Source organism: Syngnathoides biaculeatus, chromosome 18, assembly GCF_019802595.1.
Source record: "Syngnathoides biaculeatus isolate LvHL_M chromosome 18, ASM1980259v1, whole genome shotgun sequence".
Taxonomy (NCBI): Eukaryota; Metazoa; Chordata; class Actinopteri; order Syngnathiformes; family Syngnathidae; genus Syngnathoides; species Syngnathoides biaculeatus.
In genome coordinates, this window is record NC_084657.1 from 2565078 (window position 1) to 2582420 (window position 17343).

At 40.0% G+C, this 17343-nt stretch overlaps 1 protein-coding gene across 3 annotated transcripts in view; it reads left to right on the top strand.

The window, feature by feature from the left end:
* Positions 1-17296, top strand: part of si:dkey-250d21.1 (52 kDa repressor of the inhibitor of the protein kinase) — a 39249-nt gene extending 21953 nt beyond the window's left edge. The window contains exons 7-11 of one of the 3 annotated variants that reach the window (XM_061802329.1): positions 2329-4097; positions 7052-7097; positions 7184-8988; positions 9526-9559; positions 13804-15937. In XM_061802329.1, coding sequence (XP_061658313.1) covers positions 2329-4097; positions 7052-7097; positions 7184-8988; positions 9526-9559; positions 13804-15347 — 5198 coding nt within the window. In that variant the 3' untranslated portion in view covers positions 15348-15937. Of the gene's footprint in view, positions 1-2328; positions 4098-7051; positions 7098-7183; positions 8989-9525; positions 9560-13803; positions 15938-16918 lie in introns of those variants that run through there. The other 2 variants (XM_061802331.1, XM_061802330.1) reach the window with 2 other exon arrangements.
* Positions 17297-17343: the final 47 nt, after the last annotated feature.

Below are 17343 nucleotides of genomic sequence, written 5' to 3' on the forward strand. Positions count from 1 at the left end.
TTTTTTTTGCTTCTGTCGTCGAACGAAAATGGGTACTGAAACGCCCCCGACAAAACCCAGAAATAACATATTGCGCGCGGCCAGAACAGCTGACCCACCCACCACGCGAGGACTACCGTATTATCCCCCAATCATGGCTCCAAAGAAGGCAAGTTGCTTGTTTAAAGTTATTTTGCACTTTTGTTATTAAAAAAAGTTTACAAAGCTGGGGACCGGGTCACTACAGATACGGCAATGCACTCCCAGCGTAGCGTACACTACTACTAAAGCATAAAGCAAAAACTAAATATATTTCTTAAATTATTTTATCATCTAAAGTATTTAAACTATACACGTATTTCTACTATGCAGTTTATTATCATGAAAAGCTTAAAAAATGCTTTAAAAAGCCACATTTTTTAGGATGGAATGCCTTATTTCTTTTTCCGTTCATTGTAATGGGAAACAGTGATTCGGTTTTCAAACAAATCACTTCTCGAACCGTTTTCTGGAACGGATTGTGGTCGAGAACTGAGGCATCACCGTGTGTTTTTAGAAATTTAATTTTAATGATCAAGCTATGAGGTTAGACACAAGAAATTATTAATACCGACTGATGCAGCATCCTTGTTGCTGGTGTTTTGCTAGTGAAAACTACTGGTCATTGTTAGTGCTCTATTTAGTTTTTTTTCTGGATGAGAATATTCTTATAACACAGACATGCCACCTTTGATTATGTTTGAGAACTGAAGACGCAACACTTTGTGTATGGTGTGGCGAAACACTGCGGGGCCTCTTGGTCTACCCTGGTATTTAGGGTGGGCGAGCTGCAATAAGTAGATTAAAGCAACCTGTTTTAATTCTAGATGTGTATTACTTTTCAAACGTCTCCAGCGTTTGTCAACATGTTCATTGATTACAGCTATTACAATACTAAGTAACACTATACTCTATGTAATGTGAGCAAGTTTTGAGAAGACCAAGTTAAATTCCCCTTTTATAGGTTATACTATAACCATTATAGAACATTAGGTTCATCATGAAATTCCAACCATAAACTGAATATGCCTTACTTATGAGTCGTGAATGTTGTAATCCTAACTCTTGAGTTCCATATCAAGACAAACACAAGAGGTTATTAAAACCAGGATAACACAACACTAATAAGATCAAAGGGTAAAAGAATCATTGTCTGGTTACACAGGCGGAATCAGATCAAATTCTAAATGTCGGAGATGCAAACACCAAAGGCATGGAAAATATCACAAAAAAAAAAAAAAACGAAAACCATGAGCGTGGGATGTGGAGATGGGGATCCCCTGGACCCCCACAGAGAATTTTTAATTTGAATTTAACATAGATTAAGCAGTCACTGATGATGATAAGGTACACTCCCCTGACTTTGGTGTGGGTAACGTGTGTTGAAATGTGCCCTGCGACTGACTGGCGACCACTTCAGGTCCTACTAAGCCTTTTGCTCAAAGTGAGTTGGGATACATCTCTAACTTGGAGAAGCGGTGTTGAAAATGGATGGATGGATGAATAATGCAAACGGAAAGACTCAGAGTACAATAAGGCAACATAATATACACAGTTGAAGCCAGACGTTTACATACACTATGCAACAACGCACATTTCATTTTTTGTCACACAGTCTAAAGTCAAATGAGACTAAACCTCTCCTGTTTTAGGTCAGTCAGTATCAGCAAAATTATTTCATTTTGTAAAATGCCACAATAATGACAACATTTCTTAGAGAATTTTATACTGTTTTCATTGAGGTCAAAGGTTTACGTCCATTTCCTTAGTATTGACGAGGATTTCCTTTGAACAGCATGACTTGGGTCAAATATTTTGGGTAACGTTCCACAATCTTCTGACGGTACTCTGATGGAATCCTTAACTGTTATAATTTATATATAATAGTATATATATATATATATATACACACACACACACACACACATGCATGCATACATGTATACACACACACACACACACACACACTTTTAACCACCATGGTCGTGTCTGTGACCCCAGAAGTTGGTGTGGGGTCACAGCCACCGTTTCTATCCAAGCTGAATTGAACACATGTTTTGCTGAGCATAATTGGTAGTCGGTTAACAAAGTCATCCTTTTATTGCATTCCATTAGCAATCACTGCTCGTACGCCCTCTTGCCTGGCACTCATGTCTGGTTGGCCAATTTGTGTCGGTGTGTTAGTATTGGATTATGTTTTGCGAGTCAGAGTACGAGTATAGACATATAGTGTCTACGTTGCAATTTAACACTGTACATTTATGTACTATTGCATTTTTTTAAATGAATTTACCCCCTTATCTCTTACAGCGGCAAGCCAAGGTAACCACGCTGAAAAAGACACTGAAGATGAATTAAATCTAATAAACATGGATATGGATGCTGAGAATCTTGTGGAGATGAAGTGTGCTGAAACGGATAGAGAAGCTTTGAAGTCCGCTCTACAAGCCACAGTGATGGCTGCATACAACAGCCAAAGCTGGCAACAAAATGAGGTTTCTACTTCTCAGGATGGAGAAGTTGAGTATGTCACCAAGTCTGAAATGAATGAAGTCCTCACTGTGTGCGAAGATGCAGTCAGAGAAGGAATACTCACGGAAGCTGGAAGTTCATTCTTTTCATTGTTCATCGACCGTGTTGTTAAAATCGGAACAAAGGACTATCTTCCACTCTTCCTTAGGTTTGTGGACAGTTTTGATGTCATGCGACTGGAGTTGATGGGATTCCTGGAAGCTGATCTGGATTGTGACGTTATGGTGCGTCGCCTCATGGAAATAGTTACAGAGGAGTGGCATCTTGATTTGAAGAACTGCAGAGGTCAGGCATACCTTGGTTCTGGTGATGTTTCCTACAAACTAAAAGCTTTTGCTTGCAAAGTGCAGGAAAAATATCCCCTGGCCATTAGCACACATTGCTCTTGCTACTCATTCAACACGTGGTGGTCAAAATCTATCCCAGTACCCGTTGTTAAAAGAGCCCTTGATACATTTGAAGAGTTGGTGATGTTTTTTGGCAGCAGGGCCACTCTAGAAAAACAGCTTGATCATGTAATTGCCTATGGTCTTCGGGAGAGCTTTGAAAAGGTCCAAGAATTGCAGGGGACGTACTGTTCCAATTGGCAAGAAATGCACGATACGTATGAGGTGTTTGTGCAGATACTGGAGCCCCTCGTTGAGTGTCTGGAAAAAGTTAAAAACAACCCACAGAGGTGGACAACTGCTGTATCTGAAAATGCTGGGATAGTCTTAAACAAACTATTGCAATTTGACTTCATCATTGCTTTGGTCATCTTAAAGAATACCTCTTCTTTTACAAGAGAGTTGAGTGCTGGTCTTCAGAGGGATCATTTCAACGCAGCATTCCAGCTATGTCAGATCGCTGGCATTGTAGCTACATTGAACAGGATAAAAACAACTTTGAAAGTATTCCACCAGAACTGGTTTGATGAAGCCTGTGCAATTGCACAAAGTCTTAGAGTGCCAATAGAAGTGCCTGAAAACATTTTGCCAAGAGACAGCCCAATAAAGCCAGTAAGTTTTTACAAAGATAGCTTAAGTGTGCCCCTTGTGGATAATCTCATCAATGCCGTAAAAGATCATTTTTCAGAGGATCACAAAGAAGCTCTTAATTTCCTCTCATTAGTTCCTTGCTTGGTTACAGTGAGTTACATGTTTGAGAGCTTGAAATCAAAGCCGCCACTCTACAGCTGTGATCTTCCCGATGCTGACAATTTCTTCACTGAACTCTGCTGTTGGAGAGTAACATGGAAGACTAAAGTTGCCTCAGTAACTATTCCAAATTCAATATTTCACACTCTGCGTCTGCCACTCATGCAGTACTTTGGCAACATCAATGCACTCCTTCGGATTATGTCTGTACTACCCAGTACAGCCATTGAGGACTGTGGAGTTGTAATGCGTCACAAGAAGTTCCAAGAATACTTGAGAAACACCAATCCCAAAGACAGGTCCCTGTGTTTGGCTGTGCTCCAGGTGGGCACAGATTTCAACAGAGATCTTGACCGCATGGTGACCCAATGTTTGAAGGTTACTCCACAAGCCCTGGAGGGTATCTGTTTGGTGAGTGCTTTTGTTAAACGGAACAATACATTGTGTTGTGTTTCCCCTGTATTGTATTTTGTTTGCAGATCCTCCAGTAGAGACAAAAATGAAAAGTTAAATGACAATTATCTTGACCAAAATTATCCTACTAATACAAACCCAATCCAATTAAGTATGGTCATTTTTTAATTGAAACAGAATACAATGATTTGCAAATCAAGATATTTAATATTGGTACTGATAAACTTTGTTTTTAGCGAATAATCATTTATTTCGATTTTTTTTGGCTGCAACGCAGGGGCTTGTTAAACCACTTTGTTCCATCACCTTTTCTTTTGACATTCAGTAAATGTTTGGGAACTGAGGACACTTGTTGTTGAAGCTTTTGTAGGTGGAATTCTTTCCCATTCTTGCTTGATGTACAGCTTCAGTTGTTCAACAGTCCAGGGTCTCCGTTGTCATACATTATGCTTCACAATGCATCCCACACATTCAATGGAAGGCAGGTCTGGACTGCAGGCAGGCCAGTCTAAAAGCTACTACTACTACTACGAAGCCATGCTGTTGTAACGCTTGCAGAATGTGGTTCTGTATTGTCTTACTGAAATAAGTAGGGACGTCCATGAAAAAGACCTTGCTCGGATGGCAGCATAAGTTTCGCGAAAACCTAAATGTTCCTTTCAGCATTAACGGTGCCCTCATATTTGTGTAAGTTATGTAAGCTATTAACACTAACACAACAGCATGCCATCACAGATGCTGGCTTTTGAACTTTGCATTTATAACGGTTCGGATGGTTCTTTTCCTCTTTGCCCCACGTTTCACCTGCCTCGATGTGCCTCTAAAGTCCTCTCTGGCAGCGGTGGCAGTGAGGGTGTGCTCTGCAGCCCCCTACAGCATGGCGAGAGGCCCGCAGTGGTGGAAACACTTCTTGGCTTCTGAAGTGGCTGCCACACCTTCTTGGTGTAGATTCTCTCGACGCTGCTTATAGTGTATGGAAGGTCCTCAATGTACCTTTTTGCCAATATTATACAGTTTTTTTTTTGTGCAGAGTTCGAATCTGAAATCCGTTATGAAGAAAACATTTTTATTTTTCAATTATCTGCAAAAATGATCGCACATTGCTGGATTCGCCGGAAAAAGACGGAAATGAAGCAGAAACGGCCGAGTAGGAACGTGACGTCAGAAGCGGTGACAACAATGGCGAGCATTGGAATACACTGTAAGAATGACAATGAATTTTCCGATATTTCGGGTGGTGAACACTATTCTGAAGGGTCCCACGAAGACGGTGAAGAATACGAGCTTTATAAAGGCATTAAAGCGGGGCTCAGCAACCTCTTTGAGGCTGAGGGCTACTTCGTGAGCACCAATCGTATGAAGGGCAACGTGACCTTTTTGCGGCAAATTTCAGACTCGTTTCATTAGACGTACATAAAATATTTTTTTTAATTTATTGTAGTAAATGACATTACAGGTATTTTAAAATTTTAATTCACGTAAGCAAGTCAGATTCAGAATTTGAAGCACAAATAATTGTAACAATTCGTGGTCTATGGCCTTTTTTTAGAACATACCTCGCGGGCACCTTATATGGTCCTCGCGGGCTACTATTTGCCCGCGGGGACCTCGTTGGTGACCCCTGCATTAAAGTTTATCAATTTGAGCCAGTTAGACAGCATACAGATTCGTATTCAGATGAAATAGCTATCCAAGAAGAAAGTGCCAAGCAGGCAGGGAGGAGGCTTTGCCTCGTGTTGGAAACAAAGACTGGTAAGCATTTGTGAAGTTCTTGTTTGATTTACTTAGTCATAAACTGCAAATAGTAAAGGCTTCGATATCCTGTCTATACCAAGTTTTCGGTCTTGTTTTAAAATTATGCAAACGCTGTGTATTTAGTGAATAGGTACACGACCACCCGGCCATTCATTGGACAGAGCGATGGATCTGCCTGTGCGTGCTTGTATGAGGAAACTATCTCCAGTACAATGTGTTTACCTGTAGTGACGTCAGAGGTCAGCCACACGTGTTTTTCAGACACGGGAAACTAGGTATAAAAGTTCGCGGATTTTAATTCATAAACATTTTTATTGGTTAAAAACATCACAAAGGTTATGCATTTTACAGTACAGTTGAACATATATTTTCGTCTAGATAAGATAATTTGCGTTAGAAATTCAACATTCCATACACTTTAAGAGGACTGGTGGATGCCATGGCACAAGTGGAATGGCCAGGGTCCCCGTTCAGTGTGTGTTGGTCATGGTTACGCACAGTTCTCCAGTTCAGAGTTCGTGGGTTTAATTGTTACCAGCGTGAGCTGGTTGAGATTTGAGAATGGACGTGTATGAGATGAGTGTGAACATGAGGTGGAAATAAAAAAAAATACGAGCTATTCCTCTCTTATAATTTCTCCCATTAATGATAATGTTGGTGTCCATGTTGGCGACAATTAGTACAGGCCTTGCTATTTCAGTCACCACGGTTGCACCGGAAGTCGCATATGTAGTTAGGTGGTGTTGTAAAACACAACATACTAGATATACTTTGTACTTGTAGACTGTATTTGAATGTGGTTTTCCAAGTGTCCAAATGACTCCCACAAAGGGTTAGATGTGTGATGCAGTGATATGGACCGATATCAACCGAAGCTGTTTTCCATACTTAAATTAAGGAACATGAGTGATCAAATCAGAGTAAAGCTCATTGGTATGTCGTATTAGAAAGAGAAATCCAACCATGTCAAATACCAAGCAGAAGAAAAGCAACTAGGTTGAAAGAGGCCATTTTTGCCATTTCTACCCAAAATTATCATGCAAACGTGATAAAAGGACTTTAGAGCATCAACATTAAATAGTAAAGCAGGGATTGAAGGGGACCTTTTAATGTAACTTAAAGTTCATTTCATGTTGAAAGTTTTGTCAACATTAAATGTAAATGTGTGGGATGAATGATTCTGTATGTTTCCACAGGATAAGGAATCCAAAAGTTTAATCAGAAACACTGACAATATGGAAGGTATTGAATTTTTAGTTAACCAAAATGATGGATTTGATAGCCTTTTTATCATGAATCATTTTTAACTATTTTCCTTTGACATGTAGTTGACAGGACTGTCAAGGTGGAAAGTGATGAGCCTGAAATTCAGCAAGATCCTGACTTGAAGGAGGAACAACAACACATGAAGCCAGTTGAGGAGAATGGACAAATTGGAGATAACCGTCAAAGTTTGGTGACAATATTCAGACTTGCTGCAATACTGGGGAAAAAAAACACTAGTCTCATGGATCTCTCTGAAGAGGAAAAGGAGAATTTCACCCAGGAATTCAACATGTGCCACTGGTTCAGGAAGGAGAACAAATGTGCGCTGTCCATGAGTGAAGCTGAAATTGTAATGTTGCTCATAGAGGGAATCAGAGAAGTCATACTGAATGAGATACAGGAATCTCCATTCTTCTCACTTATCACAGACAAACCTGTAAGAATCGCTGATGAGACTCACCTACCGGTTTTTGTCAGGTATGTCCGAGAATCTGCTCCAAAAGTAGAGCTAATGGGTTATTTGCCATATGACAAAAACTGTGATGTTGATACCCAAGCAAGTAAGCTTGCAAAAATTCTAACCGAATCCTGGGGCTTACCGATGGCGCACTGTCGTGGACAAGCATTCATGCACCTGGGCTCAGGTTACCAAAGCCTAAAGAAAATGTCTTTGGACTTCCTCGAGAGCAATCCAATGTGTGTTGTAACACCAAGTGAGTCCTGTGGTTTGGCCCATTGGCTCGTAGGAAATGTCCCTTGCCCTTGTGTAGCAAAAATGCTGGCTATCACAGAAGACTTGCTACTTTTCTTTGATCAATCTCCTTGTCTCGAAGAACAGTTAGCAAAGGCTGTTGATGGGCTGTTGAACATGCCAAGGGAGGCCCTAGCGGAAATTCCAGAGACCTGCTGTTCAAGATGGAAGAAGAGAGAGGACTTCTTTGACATATTAGCTGACACATTGGAGGGCATTCTCAGCTGCCTTGATGCTGTCTCTTCTAATGCTCGGGGTGCCATGTCAATGAATGCACAAGTTCTCTCTGCTGCTCTGAGGAATATGGAATTCATTGTCACACTTGTGATTTTAAAGAATGCCTGCGCTCCTCTTCGTAACTGTAGCACTGTCTTCCGCTGTGGAAACCCTGCTGATATTCTTTGTGAAGTGGAAAAGATCCCTCCAATCATAGAGACTCTCAACAAAATGTTGGAAAATGTAGGCACGGTACACTCCACTTGGTTTGAACAGGCATTTCAGTTAGCTACCAAGGTAGCGCCTCATCAAGTCTGTTTCTCTCAGGAAGCTAGCACCTATGATTCCCCAGAAACATACTACAGAGAAACTCTCAGTATACCCCTCCTGAAAAGTCTCGTCGATGAAATGAAGTACAACTTTTCAGACAGCCACTTGAAGGCTCTATCAATCCTGTCTCTACTGCCATCATGCAATCCGCAACCCATTCTTCCAGAATCCACAGACAAACCTTTCAACTTCTACCTAGCTGATCTTCCAGAGCCAAACACACTTGAGCAGGACATCAATGCATGGGCTGCTGTCTGGAGGGACAAAGATCAGGATGTTGCTCCTCCAACATCCATTGCTGAAACATTAGTTCATCCTGAGTCTAAGAACCACCCAACAATTATCTTACTGCTTCGGCTAGTTGCGGTGCTGCCTAGTGTCAGCATTGAATGTGACCTAATGAAGACCACTTTGAATTCAATGAGAGATATTTTAAGGAACACTGTTTGCAAAGGTAACAGGACGGCTCGTGTTATGCTCCTCTCGCACAAAACAATACTGCAGAGGCTTCCTGAAGTCGTTGCCAAGTGTATTGAGGTTGATCCAGAGAGCAGTCCATGTCTTTCACAAGTAAGTCAGTCTGTGTACAGTGCTTAACTAATATTTCAGGCCACCTGTTCCTGCTTTTCTCACATACCACCCAGTATCATAAATAGCTATATAACAGACACTTTCATTGAGGTCCCAATATTTTGCCACTTTGAGCAGGAATGAGGCATTTCAAATGCACTTTCTTATACCCATTATTTAAGACAAATTTAGACTGCTCACTGACCTTCTGAGAAGTCAGAAATGAATCAACCAAAACATTTAACATCTAATTAAAATGGGCTTTACTAATTTTTCATTTTTTGTAAAACAGCACTTGTGAAAATTCACAGATAATTATACATATTTTTAAATGAAAGGTATTCATACTATTGTATGACTAGTAACCATTACAAAAATAATTATTACCATTGTTCTTAATTTAGGGCAACTGTGGCATAAAATTTACTTGTGTGGTGGTTTAATTTGTTTGTTAAGCACTACAATTTTAAATTAAGTTCAAAGTACTTTTGAATTGGTACTATCAGGATTGCCTAACCATTTTTGTGCTTTTTACAGGTCATGGAAACGTTAGGTCTAAATCTAGGCAGAGGTAAGTTAATTGATCAAAGTTTCAGCAAATTAGTCATTCAGCGAGAGTCAATCCGAGGCTCTCACGAATTACTGATTTCTCTTACTGAGACATTTTGTACAATTCTGTGCTTCCAATTATGTGCCAAGTATATTAGATTTAATTCAACTTTATTGTTGTGGTGCCAGTTTACAGAAGATATCGCAAAACACTTTTTACATTGAGTAGATCTGGAATGATGTGCCTCACAAACAAAAATTCTTTCCCTTCAAAGACCTTTTTGTCCACCTCTAAAAAGTCAACCTTCACTCCACTTATTATTCTTAATTAGAAGCACCAGTTTGAGATTGTTAGCAGCATAAAAACACCTATCCACCCAACAGAATCAGGTAAGACTCCAATTACTAGCATACCTAAGACCAAAAAGCTGTCCAAAGGCACCAGAGACAAAATTGTAGACCTCCACAAGGGTGGAAAGGGCTACGGGGCAATTGCCAAGATGTTTGGTGAAAAAGATAAGCTGTTGGAGCAATTACCGTAATTTCTCGAGTATAATGCGTCCTGAAGTATAATGCGCACCCCCAAAGTTGATCTAAAAAATTGGGAAAACCCTTCTACCAATGTACAATGCGCACCACCAATTTGCTGCTAACCATATGCTCAAAATATTGGGAGTTATCTGTATTTATATTTTGTTAGGTTTGTACTTGTATTGTTTTTCAAAAAACTGTCTGTACAACAATCATTAATAATAATCGTTGTATACGTGCTGCTTTAGCGGTCATATAATCTCTGGACAGGCCACAAGACATGCTTGTCCTGGTCCCTGTAATTATCAGAACAGAATCCCTCAACCAACTAAAATAGAATGTCAATGTTGACATAACATTTTATTAATACTATTGATAACACATTACAGTCTTAAATAAATATTTAAAACTGTTTGATTTAAACATTTTTTTGCATTAAGTATTTGTGCATAAAATGTTTGTGCATAGTGCAGTTTATCCTCTACATTACACATCCTTGGCCAAGACTTCAAAAGCAACATCTGACTCGTGTCTAATCTGAAAAATATCTATCGTAGCTACCTCTGGTGACTTTCTCCAGTTCTGGTGCCTCCTGAATTCATGAACTGTGATCCTATTTTGCTCCCACAGCATGTCATCCTCTGTGCCATCCATGGTGTTTGTGGGGAAACATTTTTTGAATCCCAAGAGTTTTGGGTCTGCAGCACAGCTTAAACTACATAAAAACGAGGGTAATGGCCACATCAAAAAAGGAAAAAAAAGCGACCATTTCAATTGTGTTCACTCTCCTGTTTTTTTAATGTGCCCATGATGCTCGTATTACGTAGTTTAAGCTCGCATTGTTTATATACCCACCTGACGCCATCGAGGCGAGCTATCGTTGTTTCGGACTGCGGCGCTACTTCCGGGTTGTCGGCGTCATCGGCACGAACGATGACACATTTTTTTTTAAAAGCAGCTGCACAACTACCCATTGGAGTTGACATTTTTTTTTATCTTGGTTTAAGCTAAAACAAACTCACGGGCAGTCGTTTCTGATCTTTGGTGCAGTAGCAACAAACATGCTATGCTAACAATTGTAAAATGCAAGCTCCCCGGGGAGGTCATAGAGTTCAGGTGGGGGCACACATTACCATAATAAATATAAATGTGTAACATAAGACATCGAATATCATATCGAAATGTATATGTATACCTTTCTTTACCACTCTATGTACCTGTATACAACTATACAATCTGATTTTATTTTTTTATTTTTCATCCATACCTAAATATAATGCGCTCTATTAACTTTTTGAAAACATTTTTGGAAAAATTTGTGCATTATTTTCGAGAAATTACGGTGTTAGAAAATGGAAGAAACCAAACACGACTGTCAATCTCCATTGGACTGGGGCTCCAAGAAAGATCTTACCTTTTTATCGAACAATGATCCCAAGAAAAGTGAGGAATCACCCTAGAACTACACTGGAAGAGCAGGTCAATGACCTGAAGAGAGTTGGGACCTCTGTTTCCAAGGTTACTGTGGGTAATACACTAAAATGTCATGGTTTAAAATCATACATGGCACGGAAAGGTTCTGCTTAAATCAGCACGCGTTCAGGTCCATCTTAAGTTTGCCTATGAATATTAAGATGATCTAGAGGAGTCATGGGAGAAAGTTATGTGGTCAGAGGAGACCAAAATAGAACTTTTTGATCTGAATTCCACTTGCCATGTTTGGAGGAAGAAGTGAAAAACTACAGGAAATGTTTGACTTTGGTAATTGCAAACAAAGGCTAATGTACCAAATATAAACATTGATTTTTCACATTGTTCAAATATTTATTTGCAGCAGTAACTCAACAAATTATTTTTAAAAAGAAAGGTCATAGATTGATTCCAAGCAAATGAATTCCTTTGGATTTATTTTCCTGCAGCATTCATTGCTTTAAACATATATTCCAATAAGTCTGCATGCCAAAATTACCTTAAAAATGTAAACTTTGAAAGTGTCTATAAACAAATAATTGATACACTGCCTTGTGAAAGTATTCGGGCCGTTGAACCTTTCAACCTTTTGCCACATTTCGGGCTTCAAACATAAAGATATAAAATGTATTTTTTCTTATCAAGAATCAACAATACGTGGGACACAATCGTGAAGTATAATGAAATTTATTGGATATTTTAAACTTTTTTAACAAATAAAACTAAAAAGTGGGGCGTGCAATATTATTCGGCCCCTTTACTTTCAATGCAACAAACTCACTCCAGAAGTTCAATGAGGATCTCTGAATGATCCAATGTTGACTGATGATGATAAATAGAATTCACTTGTCTGTAATCAAGTCTCTGTACAAATGCACCCGCTCTGTGATAGTCTCAGGGTTCTGTTTCAAGTGCAGAGAGCATCACGAAGACCAAGGAATACACCAGGCAGTTCCGAAATACTGTTGTGGAGCAATATAAAGTCGGATTTTGATACAAAAAGATTTCCCAAGCTTTAAACATCTCAAGGAGAACTGTGCAAGTAATCATATTGAAATGGAAGGAGTATCAGACCACTGCAAATCTACCAAGACCCAGCCATCCCTCTTAACTTTCACCTTGAACAAGGAGAAGACTGCTCAGTGGTGCAGCCAAGAGTCCCCATGATTACTCTGGATGAACTGCAGAGATTTACAGCTGAGGTGGGAGAGTCTGTGCTGCACTGCGTACACTGCTCAAATCTGGCCTTTATAGAAGAGTGGCAAGAAGAAAGCCATTTCTCAAAGATATCCATAAAAAGTCTCATTTAAAGTTTGCCACAAGCCACCTCGGAGGCACGCCAAATATGAGGAAGAAGATGCTCTGGTCAGATGAAACCAAAATCGAACTGTTTGCCGTCCCCACTGTCAAACGTGGTGGTGGCAACCTCATGGTTTTGGCCTGCTTTTCTTCAGCAAGGATATGGAAGATGGTTAAAATTAACGGGAAGATGAATGCAGCCAAATTCCAGACCATTCTGGAAGAAAACCTGTTGGAGTCTGCAAAAGACCTGAGACTGAGACAGAGATTTATCTTCCAACAGGAAATGATCCAAACCATAAAGCCAAATCTACAATCTACAATGGAATGGTTCACAAATAAACGTATCTAGGTGTTAGAATGGCCAAGTCAAAGTCCAGACCTCAATCCATTTGAGAATCTATGGGCAGAGCTGAAGACCGCTGTTCACAGATGCTCTCCATCCAACCTCACTGAGCTCGAGCTATTTTCCAAAGAAGAATGGGCAAGAATTTCAGTCTCTCGATGTTCAAAACTAATAAAGACAAGCGACTTGCAGCTGTCATTGCAGCAAAAGGTGACGATACAAAGTATTAATGCAAGGGGGCCGAATAATATTGCACGCCCCACTTTTCTGGTTATAATTGTTAAAAAAGTTTAAAATATGCAATAAATTTTGTTCCACTTCACGATTGTGTCCCACTTGTTGATTCTGGACCAAAAAAAAATTTATTTTGTATGTTTGAAGCCTGAAATGTGTCCAAAAGGTTGAAAAGTTCAAGAGGGCCGAATGCTTTCACAAGACACTGTAGCTGCCCTCGAAGCTACACTTTTTCACCAACTCTGGGTACCACTGCTGTTAGTCTTGGGGAGAGTATTACTAGGATGGGCGTTTGTTTGTTTGTTTTTTTTTTTTTTTTTTTTGGGGGGGGGGTGGCCGTCGGTGTTCTTTTCAGTAGAATAATACATTTCCATATTCACCAACAGGAGCTGATAAAGAAGAGTTGTCAAACAAAGGAGCACCAAAAGTACCGGATTCTAATAGTGATTCTGAGAAGCTTACAGGTGGAGAGGAGAAATCTACTGAAACTGAAATCGTCCTAAAAACTGTTCAAGGACCAAGACAGCCAGTGTCTTTTTACGAGCCACTGTTGCGTGAAGAAATCATTAAAGAACTCTGGGATTCTCAGTTCTTCACAATTATCACTGAACAAACCGTTGATATTGACAGTGAGGTTTATGTCCCACTGTGCATCAGGTACTTAAACAAAGAGGATATCCAATGCGAAGAAACGTTGGCATTCATCCCACTCCTTGAAGACTCTGCTGTCCTTTTAGACGCAATTGAAACCACACTCGCTGAAAAATGGGGGCTAAACATGGCATATTGTCGAGGACAGGCCTTGCTAAGTGTCGGTGAGGTTGGCGCTCAGATGAGCGCTGTAAGCTTGGCAATAGCCAACAAATACCCTCAGGCAGTAAGAACTATCAGCTATAGTTTGTCTCTCAATGTGTGGCTGGCAAAGTCTTCTCCAACAGAAGAAGCAGCTGATAGAACTATCCAGATTGTTAGAATATTACATTGGCTTACACAGGATGCAGAGCGGCAGAACAAACTGGAAGAAATGATTCTCTACGTTTTTCAAAACAATGAAGGAAAAGGGAATGAGCTGAGGGACATGCTGATGAAGAATTGGGAGAAGAGTCATGACATGCATGAGGTAATGGTAGAGATTATTGAAGCGGTCCTGCTTTGCCTAAATGAGCTCAAACATCAGGGAAGTATATCAGACCAGCAGCAAGCATCGCAGTTCTTTGATTCCATCAGAAACTTTGACTTCATCCTTTCATTGGTAGTGCAAAGACATGTCTTGTGTGAAACAAAAAAGCTGAGTCAGTGTCTTCAGGGCAAGCCCTTAGACATGTTACTTGCCGTGAATAGTTTGTCAGATCTCAATGCTTCTCTCAGGAATTTGATGAGTGATATTGACACACATCACAAGGCATGGTTTGAGGAAGCCGTCACGCTTGCATCGAAACTACACATCCCACTGTTACATTCAGTTCTCCTGGAACATTTGAGTGACTTTTACAAAAATGCACTAAGTACGAAATTTGTTGAGCACTCCATATCAGAAATTGATGACCTCTTCACTGAAAAGGTTATGGATACCTTCAGGTGTCTTGAGATTGTGCCTTACGTCATGTCCAAAGTAGAAACCAACACACTCAGCGGTCTTGTGTTGCGCTTGTACAAGGATGATTTGCCAGATGAGGTCTCGCTCCAAAATGAGATGAAGTTGTGGAAGGAGAAGTGGCTGGACCCCCTGGCAGGCTACCTTCCAACTACTGTACTCGACACCCTCAAGACATCACAGATAAGAAGTTTCTGTAATATCGAGACTCTTTTGCGACTCCTGATCATTTTGCCATTTTCAAGAAGGGAGAGTAACTTCAAGCAGGGAAAGAGAAGCTTACAAGAGTTTATGCAGCAGGAAACGCGATCCCTCACTGAGCTCCATCCTCTGTAATAGCTGCAGGTCTTCCATCATAGAGAGATGGTGCTGCCACCATATTCAGAAACGATTCAACTCTTGAGTTCTGAAATCAACATTTCTGTATATTATTGATTTAATGGAGCCTACGCTTGTTGATAGTTTGTTAACCAAGTTTTTGATATCAGATTTTTCCTGTAGTTTGTACAGTTGTATTGTTCCAATGGGACCAACATAACAATGGGCGGAGAGGCTTTTGGGGGGCTAAAAAGTAATCCCTCACTGACAGTTATCAATGCTTGTGCCTTGATACAAAACAGATATTTCCTAATATGTAACAAAATTTGTCCCATTGGCATTTGAAGCAACTACAGTAGTTTTCTCACTACCAAAAATGACCATGCTGTCATCGGTATCACTTTTAAGGGTTATTTTACATCTTTGTCACACTTTTCCTTTACTTGTGTTTGCATTGAAATGGTTACCTCATGTTCTGAGAGTTTCCCATGTTTCCTGTCACGTTGCAGAAATAAATTTGCTGTAAACCTAGCTTTTAAAGAATGTCTCCTTGATGATGGGAAAAGCATATATATTTGTCAAAAAAGTAATAAAAGTGTCCAAAAAGATTCCTTTTTGGTCTTTGTGTTGAAGATCATCACGCACTAGAATTAGACACAAGGTGGCACTGTGAGTCTGTACTTGCATTATTTCTCCTTAAGATAGTTCCTTACACTTTTATAAAATACTTCAAAATGAGGAATATTCACGTCTTGGAACGACTTTCTCAACTAAGATGAACATTTTTCACTTTTCTTCCTCTTGCTCCCTGCAGTGTTGGAATGTGAAGCAGATCAAATCATACCAGTTATGCAAATGATTGCTCTTTGGCTTCAATGTTACCTTTGTGCTTTAGTTAATATGTGATTTCTCAGCTCGAATGCTTTCTGTTAGAAAATGTCAATTATTTGCTCAGGATTCCATTGTGGTCTGAGCCTGGCTGGAGTTTTCTCCTAAAAAATTGGTGACTCACCCTCCACTGCATCATAAGATGTATAGTTATGATTAACTGAGAACCAGCATGACGCATTTCCAAAGATAGTACTGATCAGTTTTTACTTACACATTTTTGAAAAATTATGATATTATTTGCCTTTAACGTGTTTTGTTGCGGCGGTTGCAGTCGTGTAGAACTTTCCTGTGAAAGAGATTTTGCTACTTATGTGCTAACCAAAGTATGTTACGTGTACGTTCAGACCTTATTTTGACCCTTGATAGATTAATGACCAAGGTTGTATATTGTATAGATTTTTAGGCATTTATTGGATGAACAAACGTTCTTCCAAGTTAACTGCACCGATAAATTATTTGGTTGATTTTTTTTTTTTTTTTTAAAACACAGTTACAGCCATTAATCACTGAAGTTATAACCTGTAGAAAGTAAGTCATGCTTTTTATTAATGTTGTGCCAGCCTGAACACTGATAACCCAACTGATGCACATATTCCTTGTATGAGCTGTAACAGCAGACGCCTCACAAACAAATTGTCAGATTGATTGCTCGCCAGCGCTCAACTCTGTGAAAGGAGCATCTCTGTGTTCTTCCTCAGCTGCAGAGCCAACGGATCTGTCGCCGCTATGGGTCGCCCGCAACCCCTGCTCAAAGACTTCACTGGAGCTATAGCTGGCCTCGGAGTAGTTTGCCGCCCAATGGACACTGTAAAACTCCCAAAAATCCAATTGTATTTGTTGGCTCTAAGGCTGTATAAGTCGAAATATCAGGTGTAGTATGATTGGGCATGGAGAACGCATGAACGTAGACTGTAAAGTGTCTTAGCATTGACATGATCGACCCCTGGACCAGGTTTCCTGTTGGAAGTCAAGGTTGTGCACATATAAGACTCAGTAATCATCTCCATGCACATTTAGGCTTTAGACTCTTGGGAGTCTAGCAAGGAAGGACATAGATGGACTTAAGTGGACTTCAAGGTTTCTTTTCAGAGAAAATAAAGAGGACAAGCCAGTGTTCTCTGGA